The sequence below is a fragment of the Ursus americanus genome, chromosome 22, assembly GCF_024610735.1.
Source record: "Ursus americanus isolate L20-20 chromosome 22, mUrsAme1.1.p, whole genome shotgun sequence".
NCBI classification, from domain to species: domain Eukaryota; kingdom Metazoa; phylum Chordata; class Mammalia; order Carnivora; family Ursidae; genus Ursus; species Ursus americanus.
Genome location: NC_142148.1, coordinates 52,584,537 through 52,601,149, shown reverse-complemented (window position 1 = coordinate 52,601,149; position 16,613 = coordinate 52,584,537). Strand labels below are relative to the sequence as shown.

The 16,613-nt window shown below is 55.1% G+C and overlaps 1 protein-coding gene and 1 long non-coding RNA gene across 2 annotated transcripts in view; both read left to right on the top strand.

Annotated features, from left to right (window-relative positions):
* Positions 1-16,613, top strand: part of LOC148108172 (uncharacterized) — a 139,922-nt gene that overhangs the window by 12,352 nt on the left and 110,957 nt on the right. The gene's annotated exons all lie outside the window — the stretch shown is intronic.
* The window catches only part of LOC148108173 (uncharacterized), a 96,453-nt gene continuing 94,015 nt past the window's right edge, over positions 14,176-16,613 (top strand). Inside the window, exon 1 of the mRNA XM_087853929.1 lies at positions 14,176-14,591. Coding sequence (XP_087710055.1) covers positions 14,176-14,591 — 416 coding nt within the window. The remainder of the gene's footprint in view (positions 14,592-16,613) is intronic.

Below are 16,613 nucleotides of genomic sequence, written 5' to 3'. Positions count from 1 at the left end.
GGCTGCCCAGGGAAGGAGGATCCCAGGAGTGGCCAGCAGAAAGAGTCCACCCCGAACCTCACCGACCCAGCTCCTGATGGGCCTCACCTCTCAGCCTCGCTGAGCGGCTCCATAGCCTGGAACCAGGCCCAAAAAGGATCCTCGGGCTCTAGAGTGTAATTCTCGGCAGCCACCTGGAGCAGCATGATGTCCGTTATGACTTGGTATTCCTGAGCAGAGAGAGAAGCACAGGATGCATAGGGAGCCTGGGGTGGGGGGGGGGAGCTGCAGGGCCTGGTGACGGTTGAGGAGCGGGACCGGGGACCCATCCCAGGTCCTGGCAAACATGGCCACCCTCCTGCCTGCAGATTCATCTGGTCTCCACCTATTCTCAGAGATGAATATCAGTAGCCTGTCCTGCGGGAAGTTTTCCTGGATGCCATGCATCTGTCCCCATCTTCTAACGGGATGGGACTTGCACTGCTTTCTTCTCAAGGGATCCCAGGAAATGTGAGGTGGAGGGGATGGAGCCAAGCAATGTTCTTCCCAGGGACATCTCTGAGGCCCACTCCCTACCCTTCCCTGTGGGAAGCGCCACATATGCTCACCTTATTTCTTTTCTGGTGGTTGATCTCATTCCCCTGGAATGCAGACAAAGTCCATCAGAATGAGGCCCCTGGTTCTTAGGAGCACTTGATTCCCATCCCTTCTCATGCTGCACCATGGCCAGGACCCGTGAGGGGCCGTGCATACACAGATAGCGGGCCTGGGATCTAGGCCAGGCTCTGGGGTCCAGAGAAAGGAGGACATGGGGCAGATGGACTGGCTACAGGTCGGGACCCTGCAGCACCACCCTCTCGGAAGACAGTGGGGGAGGCCGAAGCCTCAGGCAGGAAGGGGCTGCTGCGGCTACTGAGGTGCTTGCTGATGTGGAGGGTCCTGACTTCATTCTCCCCCCACGCGCAAACTCACCGGGGGAGGCTGAGGTCCACTCAGACAGACCTCACGCAGCTTTGCCTTCAGGAAGCTCTGCTGCTTCACCAGTCTTCGGCACCGGGAGCCGTGGCCTAACTGCAGCCTCACCTCGCTCATCCCTGAGATGGGCAACAGCCCCCAGGCTCACAGGGTAGCCGTGAGGCTGTCATGAGGGGAGGTTTGCCGAGTCCTGAGAGCTCAGGGCTCAGTACAGGGGCGCTCTGCTCCCAAACCTCCGGATTCTGGTCCCTCCCCCACAATCCTCAGGCTCACCCACCTCCAGATAGTCCTCCATGGCGGTATCTAACATCACCAGCTCGGTGAGGAAAGTGCCAAGGAAAGGCACGACACCCTGTGTCATGAGGGGGAGGGTTGGGATGAGTCCCTGCTCGCTGGTGTCCACAGGGACCCTCCACGGAAAACGCTCCAGCCTCCTAGCCCACCCCATGGGCTCACGTGGAGCAGCCTAGGACCCTTAGCAGCCTCCCCCCACGGGTTCCCTTTCCCCTCCCCCCCCAGAATATCAGACGACTCCTCATCACCTTCAGGGCCTGCTTTTCAAAAATGCCAGGGAATGGAGCACTAGGTCGGTCCCTATCCACCCGCAAAACCCATTCTTTTTTATGGACCTTCTGGACCCTCCTCCTGGTTCTTTTGAAATAAGAATTGTAGAAGCTGTGGCCCCAGGAGCCACAGCTGGAGTGGGAAGGCCCCCCCCCTTCCTGATCTTTCCTTTTTGGGAGGCTTCCAGCCCTCAGGGAGGAGCCCTCCTCCTCCTCTGACTTTGGAGGCCCTGGGCCTCAGGCACACTCACCTTCTTCTGCATCCTCTTCTGGGCTCCCCGGAGGGCCATCACCAGGGTGGCAAATCTATTGGATGGTCGCTCCTGCAGGGCCAAGGACAAGTTCCTTGAGACCATCATACCCTCAGGCCACTTGCCCCCACCATCTTGGACGTCAGAACCTAGACATCTGACCTAACTCATACTGATCCTGAGGCCCCATTATCCAGAAGCAGGCCGTGAGTGATTCCAGAACAATTTCACTCCAACATTCACTCCATGTGTGACCTTGAGCTTACAGCCTGGCCTCCCCAAGCCTGTTTTCTCATCGGGAAACGTGACAACTCCACCTATCTCCCATGGTCTCCTGAGGACTCAGGGTCCTATTACTCTCATCATTGTTGTGGCCCTCAACCCAGCCCAACCCCATCACTGAGCACAGGTCTGTCCTCTGGGCTCTCCAGGTTTGTAGAGGCCCCCACCTGGACCAGCTGTCGACACAGAGCGAGAGGGTGTGTAGGCTAGGGAGTCTGCTTGGACACCACCTGCTTGCCCCCTCGCCGCCAACGGCATCCTCACCTAGGCTGTCGCCACATTCATGACAAAGGCTTCCCCTCCCCAAGGAATGCTTCAGACCATTCCCGACTTCATCCACTCAGGACCCTGTTCCATCCCACCCCTCCTCTCTTTCCAGACCTGCACTTTCCAGGCTACCTTGATGAGCAGATTCCTGCCCTGTGTGGTGTCCTTGCTGCACAGCTTTTGAAAGATCCTCAATGGCTTCCTGAAGAGAGGCAAGGGAGGCACGATCAATGGACGAATAATGTGGCAGGGTTGAGTGCGAGTGCCTTTTCTTTGAGAACCCCAGAGTGTCAACCTGCCTGGTTGAGGGTTTCTTCTGGGATCCTCTGAGCACTAAGGTCTTTGTAGGACATGGGAGGGAGCTCTCATGTGGCTCGTCCTGGGCCTCCCTTCCCATATTCATTGAGAAACGCTGTTTGGGTCAATTTGGGGTTCAAATGGGCAGAGAGCTTAGTGGCTGTCAAGGAAACACGTGAAGAGATTTAATGCAGCTCAGCCACGTGTGGGACATTTGGCAAAACTGATTTCTAAAGTGGGAGGCATGGTGGCCTCCTCACCAGGAAGGCTGAGAGATGCACCCACCAGCCCAGGTCCTGTGGTCGGGGTTTGCCGCCTCCCAGAAGGTCCAAGCTGCCTGAGAGGGAAGAGGACAAGCCTCTGGGAGCTCCCTCGTCCATCCTGGTCCCTCCATGGAGAGAGGCCTACTCACCTGGAAACCTTCCCCCACGTGTTCTCGAGGCGGTGAATGGAGACACTCTGCAGAGCCGAGAGGATGGCATGTAAGGACGAGTAGTTCCTCAGGGTTTGACAGGCCTGGGGAGGGAAGAGAATGGGCTGTCACTTGGGGAGCCGGCACCTGATTGGCTCTCAAGCTTCAGTCCCCCTCAGGGGAAAGCGCTCCTGCTGGAGGAAGCAGCTGTCCAGGGACCTGCCGAAGGGCACACGTGAGGCCCAGAGGAGGAGGAGGATTTTACCTCACACCAAGGAAGGAGCCAGGAAGAAACGGAGCATCCCAGCATGGGGCCATGCAAGGCGAGGTCAGCATGCCCCTGGACCAAAGAGCCTAGGGACTGCACAGTCCTAGGGCAAAGACCAGGGCCTTCCACCCTGAGACCTGATCAAGGGAAGAGCAGTGCCCGAGACTCAGGAGAGCACCTCGGCTGGGCTTCCCGTTGCATACCTTGGCCACCTTGATCCAGTGCTCCACCACCACGGCCCTGTCCCGGGCTGTCATGCTCGGGTTGCCAAGGCAGGTGGTGATGACACACTTGGCCACACCGTTGAACTGGGCGACAGTGGCCCGGACTGTGGGTGCCAGGTGCTCATTGCCAGGCTTGTTGCGCTTGGACCAGACGGAGCCCAGGCACTGATGGGGCAGCAGCTTCTTGAACAGCTCCTAGAGAACAGGCGGACCTTGGTTCACCCAGCCATTTCCCATGCAAGACTCATGTCCTACGTAGGAGTCACAGGTCAGAGCTGGACCTCAGGGAGCTGAGAATCTGGCCTGAGCCTGGTTGGAGACCATGGATTTCATTCCATTGTTTTTCCCTGAGGGAACCCAGTACACAATGACCCAGGAGCAAACAGAGCAAGGGAAGGAAGGAGGGCATTGGCACCCTGATCATGCTCAGGAACTCCCAGCTCCAGGTGGCACTGCAAGGTGGTCCAACCCAAGGGGGCTTCTTCCCCTCCCCTCCAACTGGTCATCCCCCTGGTCCTTCCCCCCTTTCAGATGCACATTCTCACACGGGAGCTGCAACCACACGTTCTTCCGTCTGCCCTGTCCTCATGGACACATCAGACGCCTAATCAATGCTGAGGGTACTCATCCTCCAAGGCACATGAGTGGGTGACCCATGGACTTGACTGAACACAGGGAGCTGCCCTCCTCCACCCACGGGACCAGGGCCTGCCCATTGGTCTCTCCATTCTGGCTCATTTCTTCTCCCTAGTACCTCCGTATCAGTGCTTATCAGGGTCTCTCGCTACAGTCCGCAGCTGGACAGTGAAAGCTTGGGGCTAAGCGCCTTGATGGGTTGACAGGGTTGGGAAGTGGTGGAGCTGAGATTTGGTCCCAGACCATAGGAGTCCACATCAGGGAAAGGCAGGTGTGGGGCAGGTGAGAGCAGAAGGAAGGCCTGCCCCTGGCCCACCCTGAGAGCCCAGCTGCTCACCGCATCCATATACGTGAGCTGCTCTGCCACCAGCCTGGGAGGGAAGTCCAGGAGGTCGGGCTTCTCCTCACCCAGCTGGTTCTTTGGGGTGACACAGCGGTGGCAGGAAGCCTCTGGGGCCACGGTGGGCTCTGTGGCTGTTGCCTGAGTGAAACTTTCCAGCAAAAAGGGTGGTCCAGCTGACTGCTGCTCAGCACCCGGCACACATGCAGAAGATGGGAGCACGGGTTGCAGTTCTGGAACAGCTGACGGAGGGGAGGCTGGCTCTGACACCGCAGGTGACAGTTGACACAGAGCCGGGGTCGCCTCTAGCTCTATAGGAGGCCCTGTTCCTGGCTCTGCCGCTGGAAGGAGCCCTGGAGCTGGCACTGGGGCAGGAGACAGAGAAAGGTTCATCCACATCACTGACTTTCCATATGCCTTTGCAAAACCAGGACAGACCCCATGGCCTTGAAAGGAATACCCAGCCCATGAACCGCATCCCAGTTAGCCTTCCCAGCTTGCCATCCCCCTTACCCTCCACCTCTGCCTCAGTGAGCGCCAGAAGTTCCCGCTGCATCAGGAGAAGGGGGACATGGTTTGTCAGGTCCCAGGCATGCCACTTCAGAACCATGGCCCCATGCACATAGGCCACCTTGATCTCGACACGGTCACGGCCCAGGGACTGATAGATAGCCTGCAAATTCTGTTCAGGCCAGGTACCCAAGAAGGGAGACAGGGTGCTGGGGAGAGTCATATGTGGAGCAGAGTCAGAGGCCTGGCCTTGCATTGCACATGCTACTCCCACAGCACCGTTCTTTCTGTATGGGTCCCAGAGGATGGCCCCAGCCCCCTCCCAACCCCTCTCTAGCTGCCCTCGTAGTGGAAGGCCTGGTCCTCCAGAAAACCTGAATGAGTCTGGTTTTTCCACTTCTCTTCTCCTCTACCTGGCCATGGGCCTGGTCTACTCTATGCTCCATGCACACCAGTATCAAGGCTCAGGTTGGAGGCAGATTTGTGAGTGGTCGGCTCAGCACACCCTCGGTTCTTGGCCCCGGTTGGGGTGGTCAGCAGGGAGGGGCAGGCAGAGCAAGTTGGGACCGTCAAAGGGATGGGTGTTTCAGGCACCCACTGAGCCCAGACTGTGCTCTGCTGCCTAGAGGGCCCGGGACCCCCTCCACAGCCTTCTTTGACTCATTTGCTTCTTCACATGAAGCCCCCCAGATGAAGCCCACCCACTGGAAATCAAGAGATCGGTGAGATCCCTGGTTCGGCAAATCCCTCCCCAGCCACCACCCCTGTAGTCCCCCATCCTGCTCTTTGGAGGCAACCAGCCCTGCTTCTGGACCCAAACCCCTGTCCCAGTTTTACTTGATCATTTCATCTGTCCTATGATCCAGCTCTCGGTGGATCCTTTCAAAGCTAGAGGAGGCTACGAAGATGTCACATCTAACAACGATTGGACATGCGTGCTTAGGGTGTGCAGAGTGCCTATCTGACCCTCTGACTAGACCTGAGACCCAGACACTGTATCTCCTCTCTCCATTCACATTCCTAGGTGCTTAATATACATTCTTGAACGACTACTTCCCAGTCCGCACTTTCCAAATCCTGAGTGGCCTGTGGGCTGGTCTGCCTGCTCCCAGTGTGCCCCTGAGCTGCTCACACAAAGGACAACTACCAGAACCATCTAGATGGAATCTCAGAAGTCCTTTACACATAGAGAAACTGCCTGCTTTGCATTTCCTTTCGTCAACCCAGAAGGGCCACCGGCCTGTGAGGGTTGCACTTGAGAGCTTCTTGACCGGAGAGAGAGAACTATTAAGCAAGAAGATGCCCAGCACGTCCAGGAGCCCTTTCTACAGAGCCAAGCACCAGAGTAGCCCGTGCCATGTTTCCTCCCATGATTTCCTACAGTACCTGTATGAGGTTCATCCTCTTAACCACCCCAGTTTTCAGAAGAGGAAAGGGAAGGTCAGAGAGGGGTAGTGCCATTCCCGAGATGTACACCCAGTAGATGGGAGGCTCACCCTGTGCTGTGCATGGGGTGGGCACTCACCGATTGAACTGCTGGCCCAGGACCTGTGTGGCTGAAGTGAACATCTCGTACATGCAGAAGATCGTTGAGGTGGTTGAGATGCTCCCATCTGGGAAGGATGGCACCAGGGACTGTACGAAATGCTCCATTGTGCCTTCTCGGAGCCTCAGCATCGTCTGGGCCTCATCCAGGGACAGGGATGATTCCTTTTCCCACCAGGTAGAGAAGGGGGGTGTGGGGGGCAATGGAGTCAGCTTCAACACCACGAACCACCAGGATGATCAGGGTCTGGTGCTCAGACCAGAGAGTCCCATCCCTTCGGGAACTTGTGCAAGAAAAGGGACTTGAGGGCCCACCCAGAAAAAGGCTCTAGGCTTGAAAGTACAATTGCCTTTAGGGGTGAAATGAGAAAGCATTGGTCACTTCAACACATCTTGTTAGCTGAGCCACCACAGCCTTTCTCTCTCTGAATAGGCTTTATTAAGAACTGTACGCCTTTGAGTCATCAGTCAACATCCCTACTGCAGACAGGAGAAAGCAGAGGCTTAGCATCTCCAACGCTGCTCGAGATCATAGACGTTGGGCCTGAGAACTGTCCAGAGCATGGAATGCATGGCATTTCCCTAGGCTGCTGCGGCCTGGTCTGTTCCTCAGGTGGGGAGAAAGGTTCAGGGGAAATCCACCTTCCTCGGCAGGCCCCAGGGGAGCCGGTTGTTTCTAGTGTGGGTTCTGGCCTTGCCGTGATCATCTGTGGGTCCTGAGATTGGACATCAATCTGGACCTGTTCTCACCCCAGACCAGCATTGGATGTTGTTGTGGGCCGAGGCACCTGCTGCTTGTCAAGGGAGATGGAGAAGCTGAGCCTTTGGAGCAAGCAGCTCCTCAAAGATGGCCTGGATTGAACTCTGAAAAGACAGAGTCCACTACCTGGGCCAGGAGGCATCAGAGGCCTTGCACCCAATCCGTGCTTGAAAGGCTGATTCACGGCGGCAGACAACCTCCCATACGGAGGTCCAAAAAGACATATGAGGACACAGCTTGTGACCCGGGGGACATACAATGAGTCGATGTGTTCTGAGAGGTGATACGTTACAGAGGAACATATAGAATGGCTTCATCCCACCGTTCCTTTTATGTTCAATCACCCTGTGTGGGGTGAGGATTCATAAGGCCTTGGACACGTTCTCCAAGGACAGTGGAGCTGGGTTCTACACAGGATGGCTGGGGTGAGTCAAGAAAATACTCAAAACAGTAGCAAAATGCAAAGACACTCATGGCTGCGGGAAAAGTCACACAAAACAGAATGAAACAGAATAACCCACGCCCCAAACTGCAAAAAACACGAACACTATTCTCTACCATTCCCACCTATGGGAAGAGTGTCTTCCTACCTTCTCCCACAGCTGGTGGTGGAGGTGTGGATACTGGGATGACTTTGTGGTTGGGCCTGTGGGGCACTCATGTGGAAACACCATGGGAGGGCCCCAGGTTTGTCCCCACATTTGTGTGGGGGCCCTGGGCGTGTGGAACCCTCTTCCCATTCTCACCTCAGAGCGGCACTGATCCTGGGTGGCCTGGTGCACCTGCCACTTGTCTAGGGCGTTGTAGTTGAAGTCCCAGACCAGCTCTTCGATGACCTCCTGGGTGCAGCTCTGAAAATGCAGTGCCCCATAGACATGGGGTCAAGAGACATTAGTGTCCTCCCGGGACATTGCCACAAGGGGCCACCCGCATTAGAAATCCTGTTCTCCAGTTGAGGCAAAGAGGGGCAGCTGAAAAGACATCGAGCAAGGAGGTAGCCGGATGAAACTCTAGAGCTCGTGATTAACATCGAGGTAGTTGAGCTTGGTCCCCAGTGCTCAGCTTCTCATCCTGCCTGCTATGACCTGGGGTGTGAACATGAAAGATGGGCCAGGCTTCCAACACCTGGCAGCTTCCTTCTGCCCAGGAAGGGTGTGTCCCACATCCTCTGTCCCCTTCTCTACACATAGACAACCAGCCCCCCACCCCAGCACACACACAGGGACACACATAATGAGGGGCAAGAGGTGTGGGCCTGCTGAGGTGACATCACAGTTGTTGCCTGCTCTCCAGTGGGCTGCCCTGAGCTGCCTCGTGTTACCTGTTGGTGTCTCCTGCCACATGTCCAGAGGGCTCGGAAAAGCGGGCTGAGCCGACGTCTACAATTATTTGCAAGTCTCTCTCTCTGGGCTTGCCTGGGCCCAGAGACCCTGAAGGGAGGAAGGCAGCAAGAGAACATCCTGCTCTCTCGAACGTCTCCACCCAAGTGAGCTGGAGAGCAGGTTGTCTTTTGAATCTGGGTGCCCGGTTACCAGAGTTCTAAGTTCAGTTGGGGCCTATCACAGAGGAAGTGAGGTCACTCTTTCAAGATTCTAATCCCTGGGACCATGTGTTCAGTCAGACCTATCCAGAGCCCCTTCTTGGCAGTTGACTCCTTAGCTTTCTCCCCCATGTCATCTCCTTAACTGGACACAATGAGCCAAAAAGGCCATAGCCACCGCTCTCGGGAAATGGAACTAGGGTCTGAAGCTTCAGGAGGCAGAGCTGAATTCAGACCTTACGTTCTGTGTTTCTTTGCGCACTTGTGTGTCCTATGTCATTGCGTCTCTCACGTAGTCCCCACTTTCCCAGCCTGCAGTGCGGGGATCAGGCTAGAATTTACTTCCTTGGGACATCCTCGGGTGTCTGTGGATAAGAGTATTTATTACATGTGTGGGGTGGTCCCCTGTGTATCTGAGGCACAATTTTCAAGATGGAAGAATTACAAGAAGGGGTGGGACTTGGCATGGAGGGCCGCTCAGAAGAGGCCTGGGTTCCAGCCGTGTAATACTGCAACTGTCACTTTCCCTCTTGGCCTCATTTTTAGGTGGGCACCATGATGGCCTGGAAAAGCAAGAAGATGCAGGCATTGTCATCCTCTGTAGTAAAACCATGCAATTGTTTCCCGTTATATGAAGAACGAGACCCCGTTACCTCGTTTGGGTCTATGAGGGGAGCGGCTTTCACCATGGCTCCCAGGGATCCTGACCTGTGGTATAGGCATCAGACTGTAACTGCTAAGTGGTCAGTGACTGGCTTTTGACCCACAGGACATATTCAACGTGATCAAGTACCATGCCTAGAGCTTCTCTACATGTCATGCAAAGAGTTTCTCACTCCCTAGTTACTTTCCATCATGTTCCACTACTCACTCCTTCCCTTTCCCTTCTTCTCTCTCTGAAGCAGAACCAAGCACCGATGTTTTGAGCTGCCATCTACAGAGGCTCAGAGGATAGAGAACGGAGGCAGTGCCAAGGCCAAAAGACACACAGGAACTCAGGTTCTGAGTCCAGATGGCATCCCGAGTCACGTGAGCCAACTCATGACAAAATCCTCTTCCAGTATGGCCCTGGTCACAGCCGCAGCCACTGACACACCTTGAGCCTGGGGAACCATGCTAATTTGGGCCCGCATTCTTCACCCACAAATACTGTTAGAAATTAAAGCGATGCACCTGCACATGCAGGGTATCAGGGCAATGCAGTCCCGGGGCAACTCTAGATAAGTAACAGTCTCCCAGGCCTCAGCATCTGTCCCTGCCTTCCTCCCTCCCCTCTGCTCTCCTGCTAGTGTCCCTGCAGCCACCCTGGCTGCCTTTTTCACTCCTCTGGCCAAACTGGCTTCTGTTATTGAGTGTCTGCAGCACAAGTCACTTCTTCCTGAAACGCTGCTCCCTGACGTGTGCAGGTCTAGCTCCCTTTGGTCAATCTGTTCTCAGCAACCTCAGCCTCAGTGAGGCCTTTCATATCTTTCCATGCAGTGACTCCCCAGCCTTCCTCCGTAGCACACTTCATTCCTAGTACAGAGCGCTTGCTCTTTTCTTTCACGTGCGTTCTCTTTGGAGCTTTGGTCCATGTGTAGACTGGGAGCTCCTAAAGCAAAGGAGCCCTAGGTAATTTCAGCTCCGCGCACGGGCCCAGCAAGATACCTGGCATAGGGCAGTGCTCAGTGTGTAGTTACTCAATGAATAATTGAGAAGATCTTGGAGCCCACCTCCCCTCTTAAGCACCTAGACTGCAGAATGCTACTAAAACTTTCAAGCTGTTTCTGGGCAGGGGCGACAACCACAATGGCCTCTGCCTGACTCTTCCTGCTCCAGTTCCTCCAGCAGAACTCACCAGGTACCATGGACAAGGAAGCGCCCTGCATCCAGTTCTCCAGCTCTGGTGGCACAGCTCCACGCAGGCACACCAGCAAAAAAAGCCATGCCTTTTCTTGGGGGTCCTCAACACAGTGCCTTTGCAGAGTCACAGAGCAAAGGAGCAGGATCTCCAGGCTCCCTGGGCAGAGTAAAGGACCTCAGAACCCTCCCTTTCCTCCTTTTCTGTCCACTCCCATGGTGTCCTCTTTACGATTCCAGCACCCGCACCTCAGCCAGAAGAGTGCTGCTGCACCCACCCCTGTGTGTCTAAACGAGGAACTGAAGGTCTAATGCAGACTAGACTTGTCCCTGGGCCCCAGACACAGTGAACGCTCCTCAACATGACTAACCCACAGAAAAATGCAACCAAGAGCATCATGAGGCATCACATCACATCGGCGGGAATAGCGACCCTCCAAAAGTCGAGAGATAACAAATGCTGGTGAGGAGGTGGAGCAAAGGGAATCCTTGGGCACCATTGGTGGGAATGCACATTGGTACTGTCACTATGCAGAACACTGTGGACGTCCCTCCAAAAATTAAAAAGAGAACTACCGGATGATCCAGCAGTTCCACCTCTGGGAACATACCCATAGAAAATGAAGGAATATGTCCAAGCAACACCTGCACCTCCATGTTCAAGAAGCATTATTTTCAATAGCCAGGACACGGAAAACATCAGTGCCCTTTAGTGCTGAGTAGGGAAAGAAGTGGTACCTAGAGAATAGCATAGGAATCAGCCAGAAGAAAAGGACATCCCGCTAAGTGTGCTAACAGTACCGGACTTTGAAAGCATGCTGCCAAGTGAAATAAGGGAGACAGGGCAAAGACTTTCTGTAGAGAAGCATAGAGAGAGAGAGAGAGATCGGTCCTGTCTAGAGAGAGAGAGAGCTATTTTTCCCTTCTCTGTGGAATCTGAGACAAAGAAGAGAAAAGGAGGAAGACTAACTCAGAAAAAGAGATCAGATTGAAGTAACCAGAAGCAGAGGGCGGAGGGGGTGCGGGAATTGAGTGAATGGTGAAAAGGACAAATTCCAGTTTCAGATCAATAAGGAATAGGGATTTACAGTACACCCCAGGACTACAGTTCATTACTGTTCTATGGTGTATTTGAGAGGTGTGAAAAGAGCAAGTTCTGAGAGTTCTCATCACAAAGAAAAACCTCTCTTTCTTTTCTTTTCTTTTCTTTTCTTTTCTCTTTTCTTTTCTTTTCTTTTTTCTTTTTTCTCTTCACTTTAACCACAGCCAGAGGGTCTAAGGTAACACACTGTACATATTCACGGGGAGAAAGGAGTACATAGGGAAACCTTCATTCAGTCGTTCAACAAACAGTGGATTTAGCATGAGGTAATCCCCGTTCTTGGCTGGGTTCTGCCCAGAACTCCTGTGTCCCACACACCTCTGGTGCTGATTTGCTGATGCCCTGAGTGAGGCACTTCCTTGCCTCGGTTTCCCCCTTACGGTGACCACGCTGGCTGCCGACACTGTTAACAAGGATGCTGCGGGAAGGAGGAGGTGCCAGCCTCGGAGTGTGGGTTCCCGGGGGAGGGGGTGCAGGCCTTTCCCCTGTAATTTATTTCCAGCTCAGGTGCTTGTGAACTCCTCCCAATCCTCCTGCTGAAGTGTGTGCAATGTCTGTGGGTTGTCACACGCATTAATTATCTGCTGAAGGTTATAAAGTACCCCTCGCTTTGGCAAGATCACCCTAAAGAAAAGGGCTTTATCAACGTCGCCATTAAATGCAATCGCAGAGAGTGGAGAAGATGGAAAGGAAAATCGCTCAAGCCAAAGAATAAATGACATTTCAGAAAACGCAGAACAAGTAGATATGAAGATCAATTGGAACTTAATGTGACGACATGTCCAATGACATAGTCGCGGATTCTGGGTTGCTTCGGGCAAGAAAGGGGGACGGTACACACGGAGCCAGACAAGAGGCCCTGAGGCAGGGAGCAAAAGGTTTGATCCTGGGCAGTGTCTTAACCCTTCTGTGCCTCCTTTTTCTCATTCATGAAATGGGACAATATTCACACTGAACCGGAAAGTGATAATAAGAGAATACAACTTCATACGCCTGGCATCTACCAGGTGCTCACAAATCACAGCTGTCATCACGGAGAGTCAACGGCGGAGGAAGCGAGAGGTGGGCACGGAATTTGCAGGTGCTCAGAACGCATTTCATTTCGTTGGACTAAAATGAAGCTTTGTTTTAAATGTCCCTGTCTCATTGTTTCCAGACTGTATGTCATCTCACCATGCAGCACATAGACCGTGCAATGCTGGTAAATATAACAGGCTCCCGCGGGGGGGGGGTGTGCTGATTTGTGGCGTGTGCCAGTCTCCATGGGGTGCATATTCCCACCGTGGCTGATTTCAAGCTCCCAGCCTGCCCTCACTGAACACAGTCAGGTAGAGACGTCAGCGGCTCGTCATGTCATTTCCGTGGATTTCTGCTGTAAAGATACAACAGACGAGAGCATAGATGATGGCAGTATGTAGTAAAGCCATCAGGAAATGATGAGTTTGGGATATTCATTACCTTTGTTCTTTTAAAGATTTTATTTATTCATTTGAGAGAGAGAGAGAGCAGGGGGAGGGGCAGAGGGAGAGGGAGAAGCAGACTCCCCTCTGAGTAGGGAGACCAATGCATGGATCCATCCCAGGACCCTCCTGGCTTGTGGTGAGGATCAAAGTGACGCCATAAAGATGAAAGTAGCCCTGCCTCTGGTTTCATTTCCTATCGCAAGGTTTTCTTTTTCTTTTTTTTTTAAGAACACAAATCAGATATTACTTCCTGCTTGAAACCCTCCCCAGGCTGCCTGCAGCCTAAAGAACAAACGCCAGGTTCCTAAGGATGCCTGAAGAAGCCCCTGGACGAGTGCATTTTTGCCCCTTCCACTTGGTGTCCTGGGTCTGCTCAGCTGCCCTAGGCCTGGTGACTCCCAGATCCCCGGGGTCCTCCTCTTCTTTCTGCAGCCCAGGGACCAGCACGCAGGCCCCACATCTGTCTACCTCCAGCCGCCTCCCACAGCCTCTTTCAGGCCGTCTTCCAGGATTCAATCTAAGTACAGCCCAGCATTAGCTGTGATGCCACGGAACACATCCCTGATGTGAGCCTCACTCTCCTGTGTGCAGAGGGTCCCGGGACACCTAACTCCTCGGGGTGGGCAGGAAGCCTGGCGAAGACACGCGCGAGGACTCGGGCCAGGCCTCGGCCCACTGCGGGGCGCGACCCTGCGGGTTCCGGCCCTGGGGCTGGGCTGCAGGGCGGCGGGCTAGGGAGGCCCTGCAAAGGGGCCGCGTCCGGGCTGTGGGGGGCAGGGCAGCGGGTGGGAGGGCTTCCCCGAGGTCGGTCCAGCCCCGCCGGCCCAGAGTGCCGCCAGTGGGACCTCCGGGACTCCCGGCCTCCGCCGAAGCTTCCCCAGACCCGGCCACCACAGACGCGCTCAGTCCATTGCCGTCCTGAATGCCCCGCGCGACTGTCCGGCGCTGTCTCGGGAGCGGAGCCTCGTGGCGTGCAGGGTATGCGCGGGCCGCCAGGCGCTTGCCCGGTCCTCCGGGGGGGGGGGGGGTGGGGGGGTGGGGGGGCGGAAGCTCGGCGCGGGGACGCGGCCGGGCGCGCGCCGTGGCGGTGAAGCGCTCCTCAGTCGGTCGCCGCGCATGCGCGGCCGTCGCCTACGCAGCATATCCAGAGGGCGCGAGCCCCCCGCCGCCGCCGCCGCCGCCGCCGCCGCCGCCGCCGCCGCCGCCGCCGCCGCCGCCGCCGCCGCCGCGACCGCTGTGCGCCCGCGGCGTGAGGCGTTGGAGGGAGCGCCGCCCGTCGGTTCGCGGCGCCGCCTCGCAGTGGTCTGCCCTCGCCTCCCGGCGCCCCGCGCGGTACATGTGAGTGCGGGGAGGGGGCGGGGGCCGGGAAGCGGGCGGGTGGGCCGGCTCCTGGTGCTGGGGGTTGGCAGGGCCGCGGCCTGTGGGCGGAGGGCCGAGCGGGGCTAACCAGCCGGTCCGCGCCGCGGATGCGGCGGAGACGGACGCCTCCCGCGCGCCGCTTGGGAGGCCGAGGATGTGGGGAGGCCGGAGAAGTGGGGAGGACGAGGGAGGGGCCCGGGGAGGACGGCACTCTAGGGAGGATCGGGGCGCGGGCAGGTCGGGAGATGTGGGAAGGACTGGGGGTTTCCGGGAGACGGGGATGTGGGGAGGCCGGCGTGGGGACACGAGAGGCCAGGGAAGGGGGACGAGGGGGCGGGTTCTGGGAGAAAGGCTGTGGGTGGAGGACGGACTTGTGGGGAGGTCGGCGGGCTCCGGCAGGCCAGGGGACGAGGGGAGGCCGGGGGCTCGGGTAAACGGGGAGGTTTGGGGGACATGAGAAGGCCAGGGGGTGTTCGTGAAAGATGGGGAGGTTGGTGGATTCGGGGGTCTAGGAGAGACAGAGGGGCTCGAGGCCGGAGCGCACAGGGAGGCCGGGGGCTTGGGGAGGCCAGCCGGCCTCCTTGGGAGCTGGCCAATTGCCTCAAAGACAAAAGCGGGGAGAGAGGAAGGAGGAGGAAGAGGGAAATCCTTGGGGACCTGGAGGGGGGAGAAGAGCCCTGACCCGATATGGGGACTCACTGGCCCTCCGGCAGGGAAGGGCGAGCCTCGAACCCGGATCCGGGCGGCTCCTTCCCCGCAGCTGGCGCTCAACTTGCTGTGGCCCTGTGGTTTTTGGGGCGAAAGCCCTGGAGACCTGGTTGATTCATTGTGCCTCCAAGTTTACCTCTTCCCAACCCAGCCCCCAGCTCTGCTTCTGGCTTAGGTGGAAGAAGGACTTGTTTCTTTTTCTCTCCTTTCCTTTCTTTTCTCAGGAGGAGGAGGAGGGGTGTGTGTGTGTGTGTGTGTGTGTGTGTGTGTGTGTGTGTGTTACTTGGTTTTATTTAATTGCAGGATTTAGCTTAATGCAGTAAGGGTAAAAAAATTGTTTTTTAGTCATTTCAACAGTGTCTCATTCTTGCATAGTTAGCCTGCAGCTGGGTTTTTCGCAGTGAGACTAAGATAGTAATGTAGTAATTGTGGGAACTGGTTGAAATACATTCAAGCTGAAGGCGGTGTAAGGATTTGGGGATCTATACTTAAGACGACCAACGCTGGGATTCTTAGATAGAATGTCAACATTTTCGTGGTTGGAAAAATAGGCCATTACTATTTGAAATGAAATACCAGAGCCTCACTCTTAATATTTTATTTGTAAAACTCATAATGGAAGCAGTCTTCTCTTGGAAATGTGTGAACTCTGGTCAGTTGTCTCATCTCTGAAAACCTGAAAGGTGGATGAAGTGATGGAAAGATACATTGCAAATTAGCATTCACCTTATTTTTGTTGAGATCCAATGTAGGTAATTTTTTCATGCCATTGTGCTTTGGAGATAATTTTTAACATCCTGCAATATTTAAACACATGAAACTTCTGAAGAAAGTTTGCGTTCCGGTGTCTTTATGAGTACGTTGTTTTCTCTTTGTGGCTGTCCTTGGAGGTGAAACACTGAATGAGCCTACCCCTCGTGTCTTGAATACGTTTGTGTGCTAAATGTTGTCGAAGCAGCAAGATCCCATGTTATACATTCTTTAAGTAATATCTTTCCGGTGATTATCATATACTCCGATTTAATAATGAAAACTGGGGAAAGATGGTTTAAAACCCATTGCTGTCTTTTAAAGGATCCCACAATCAACCTAAGACTTGAGTATATACACTGAATAAAAGGACCTACGCATTGTTCAGAGGTGATGATGCACCAAGAAGCAAGTCCTTGGATAAATAAAGACATTGAATCCAAAACTTAGTGTTTAAGGTTTGGGGCCAAGAGTCCTGGGTCAGAGCCCTACAGGAGAGAGGACTTCAGCCTCTTTTCAGGCCGGCGGTCCGCTGAAGGTGAG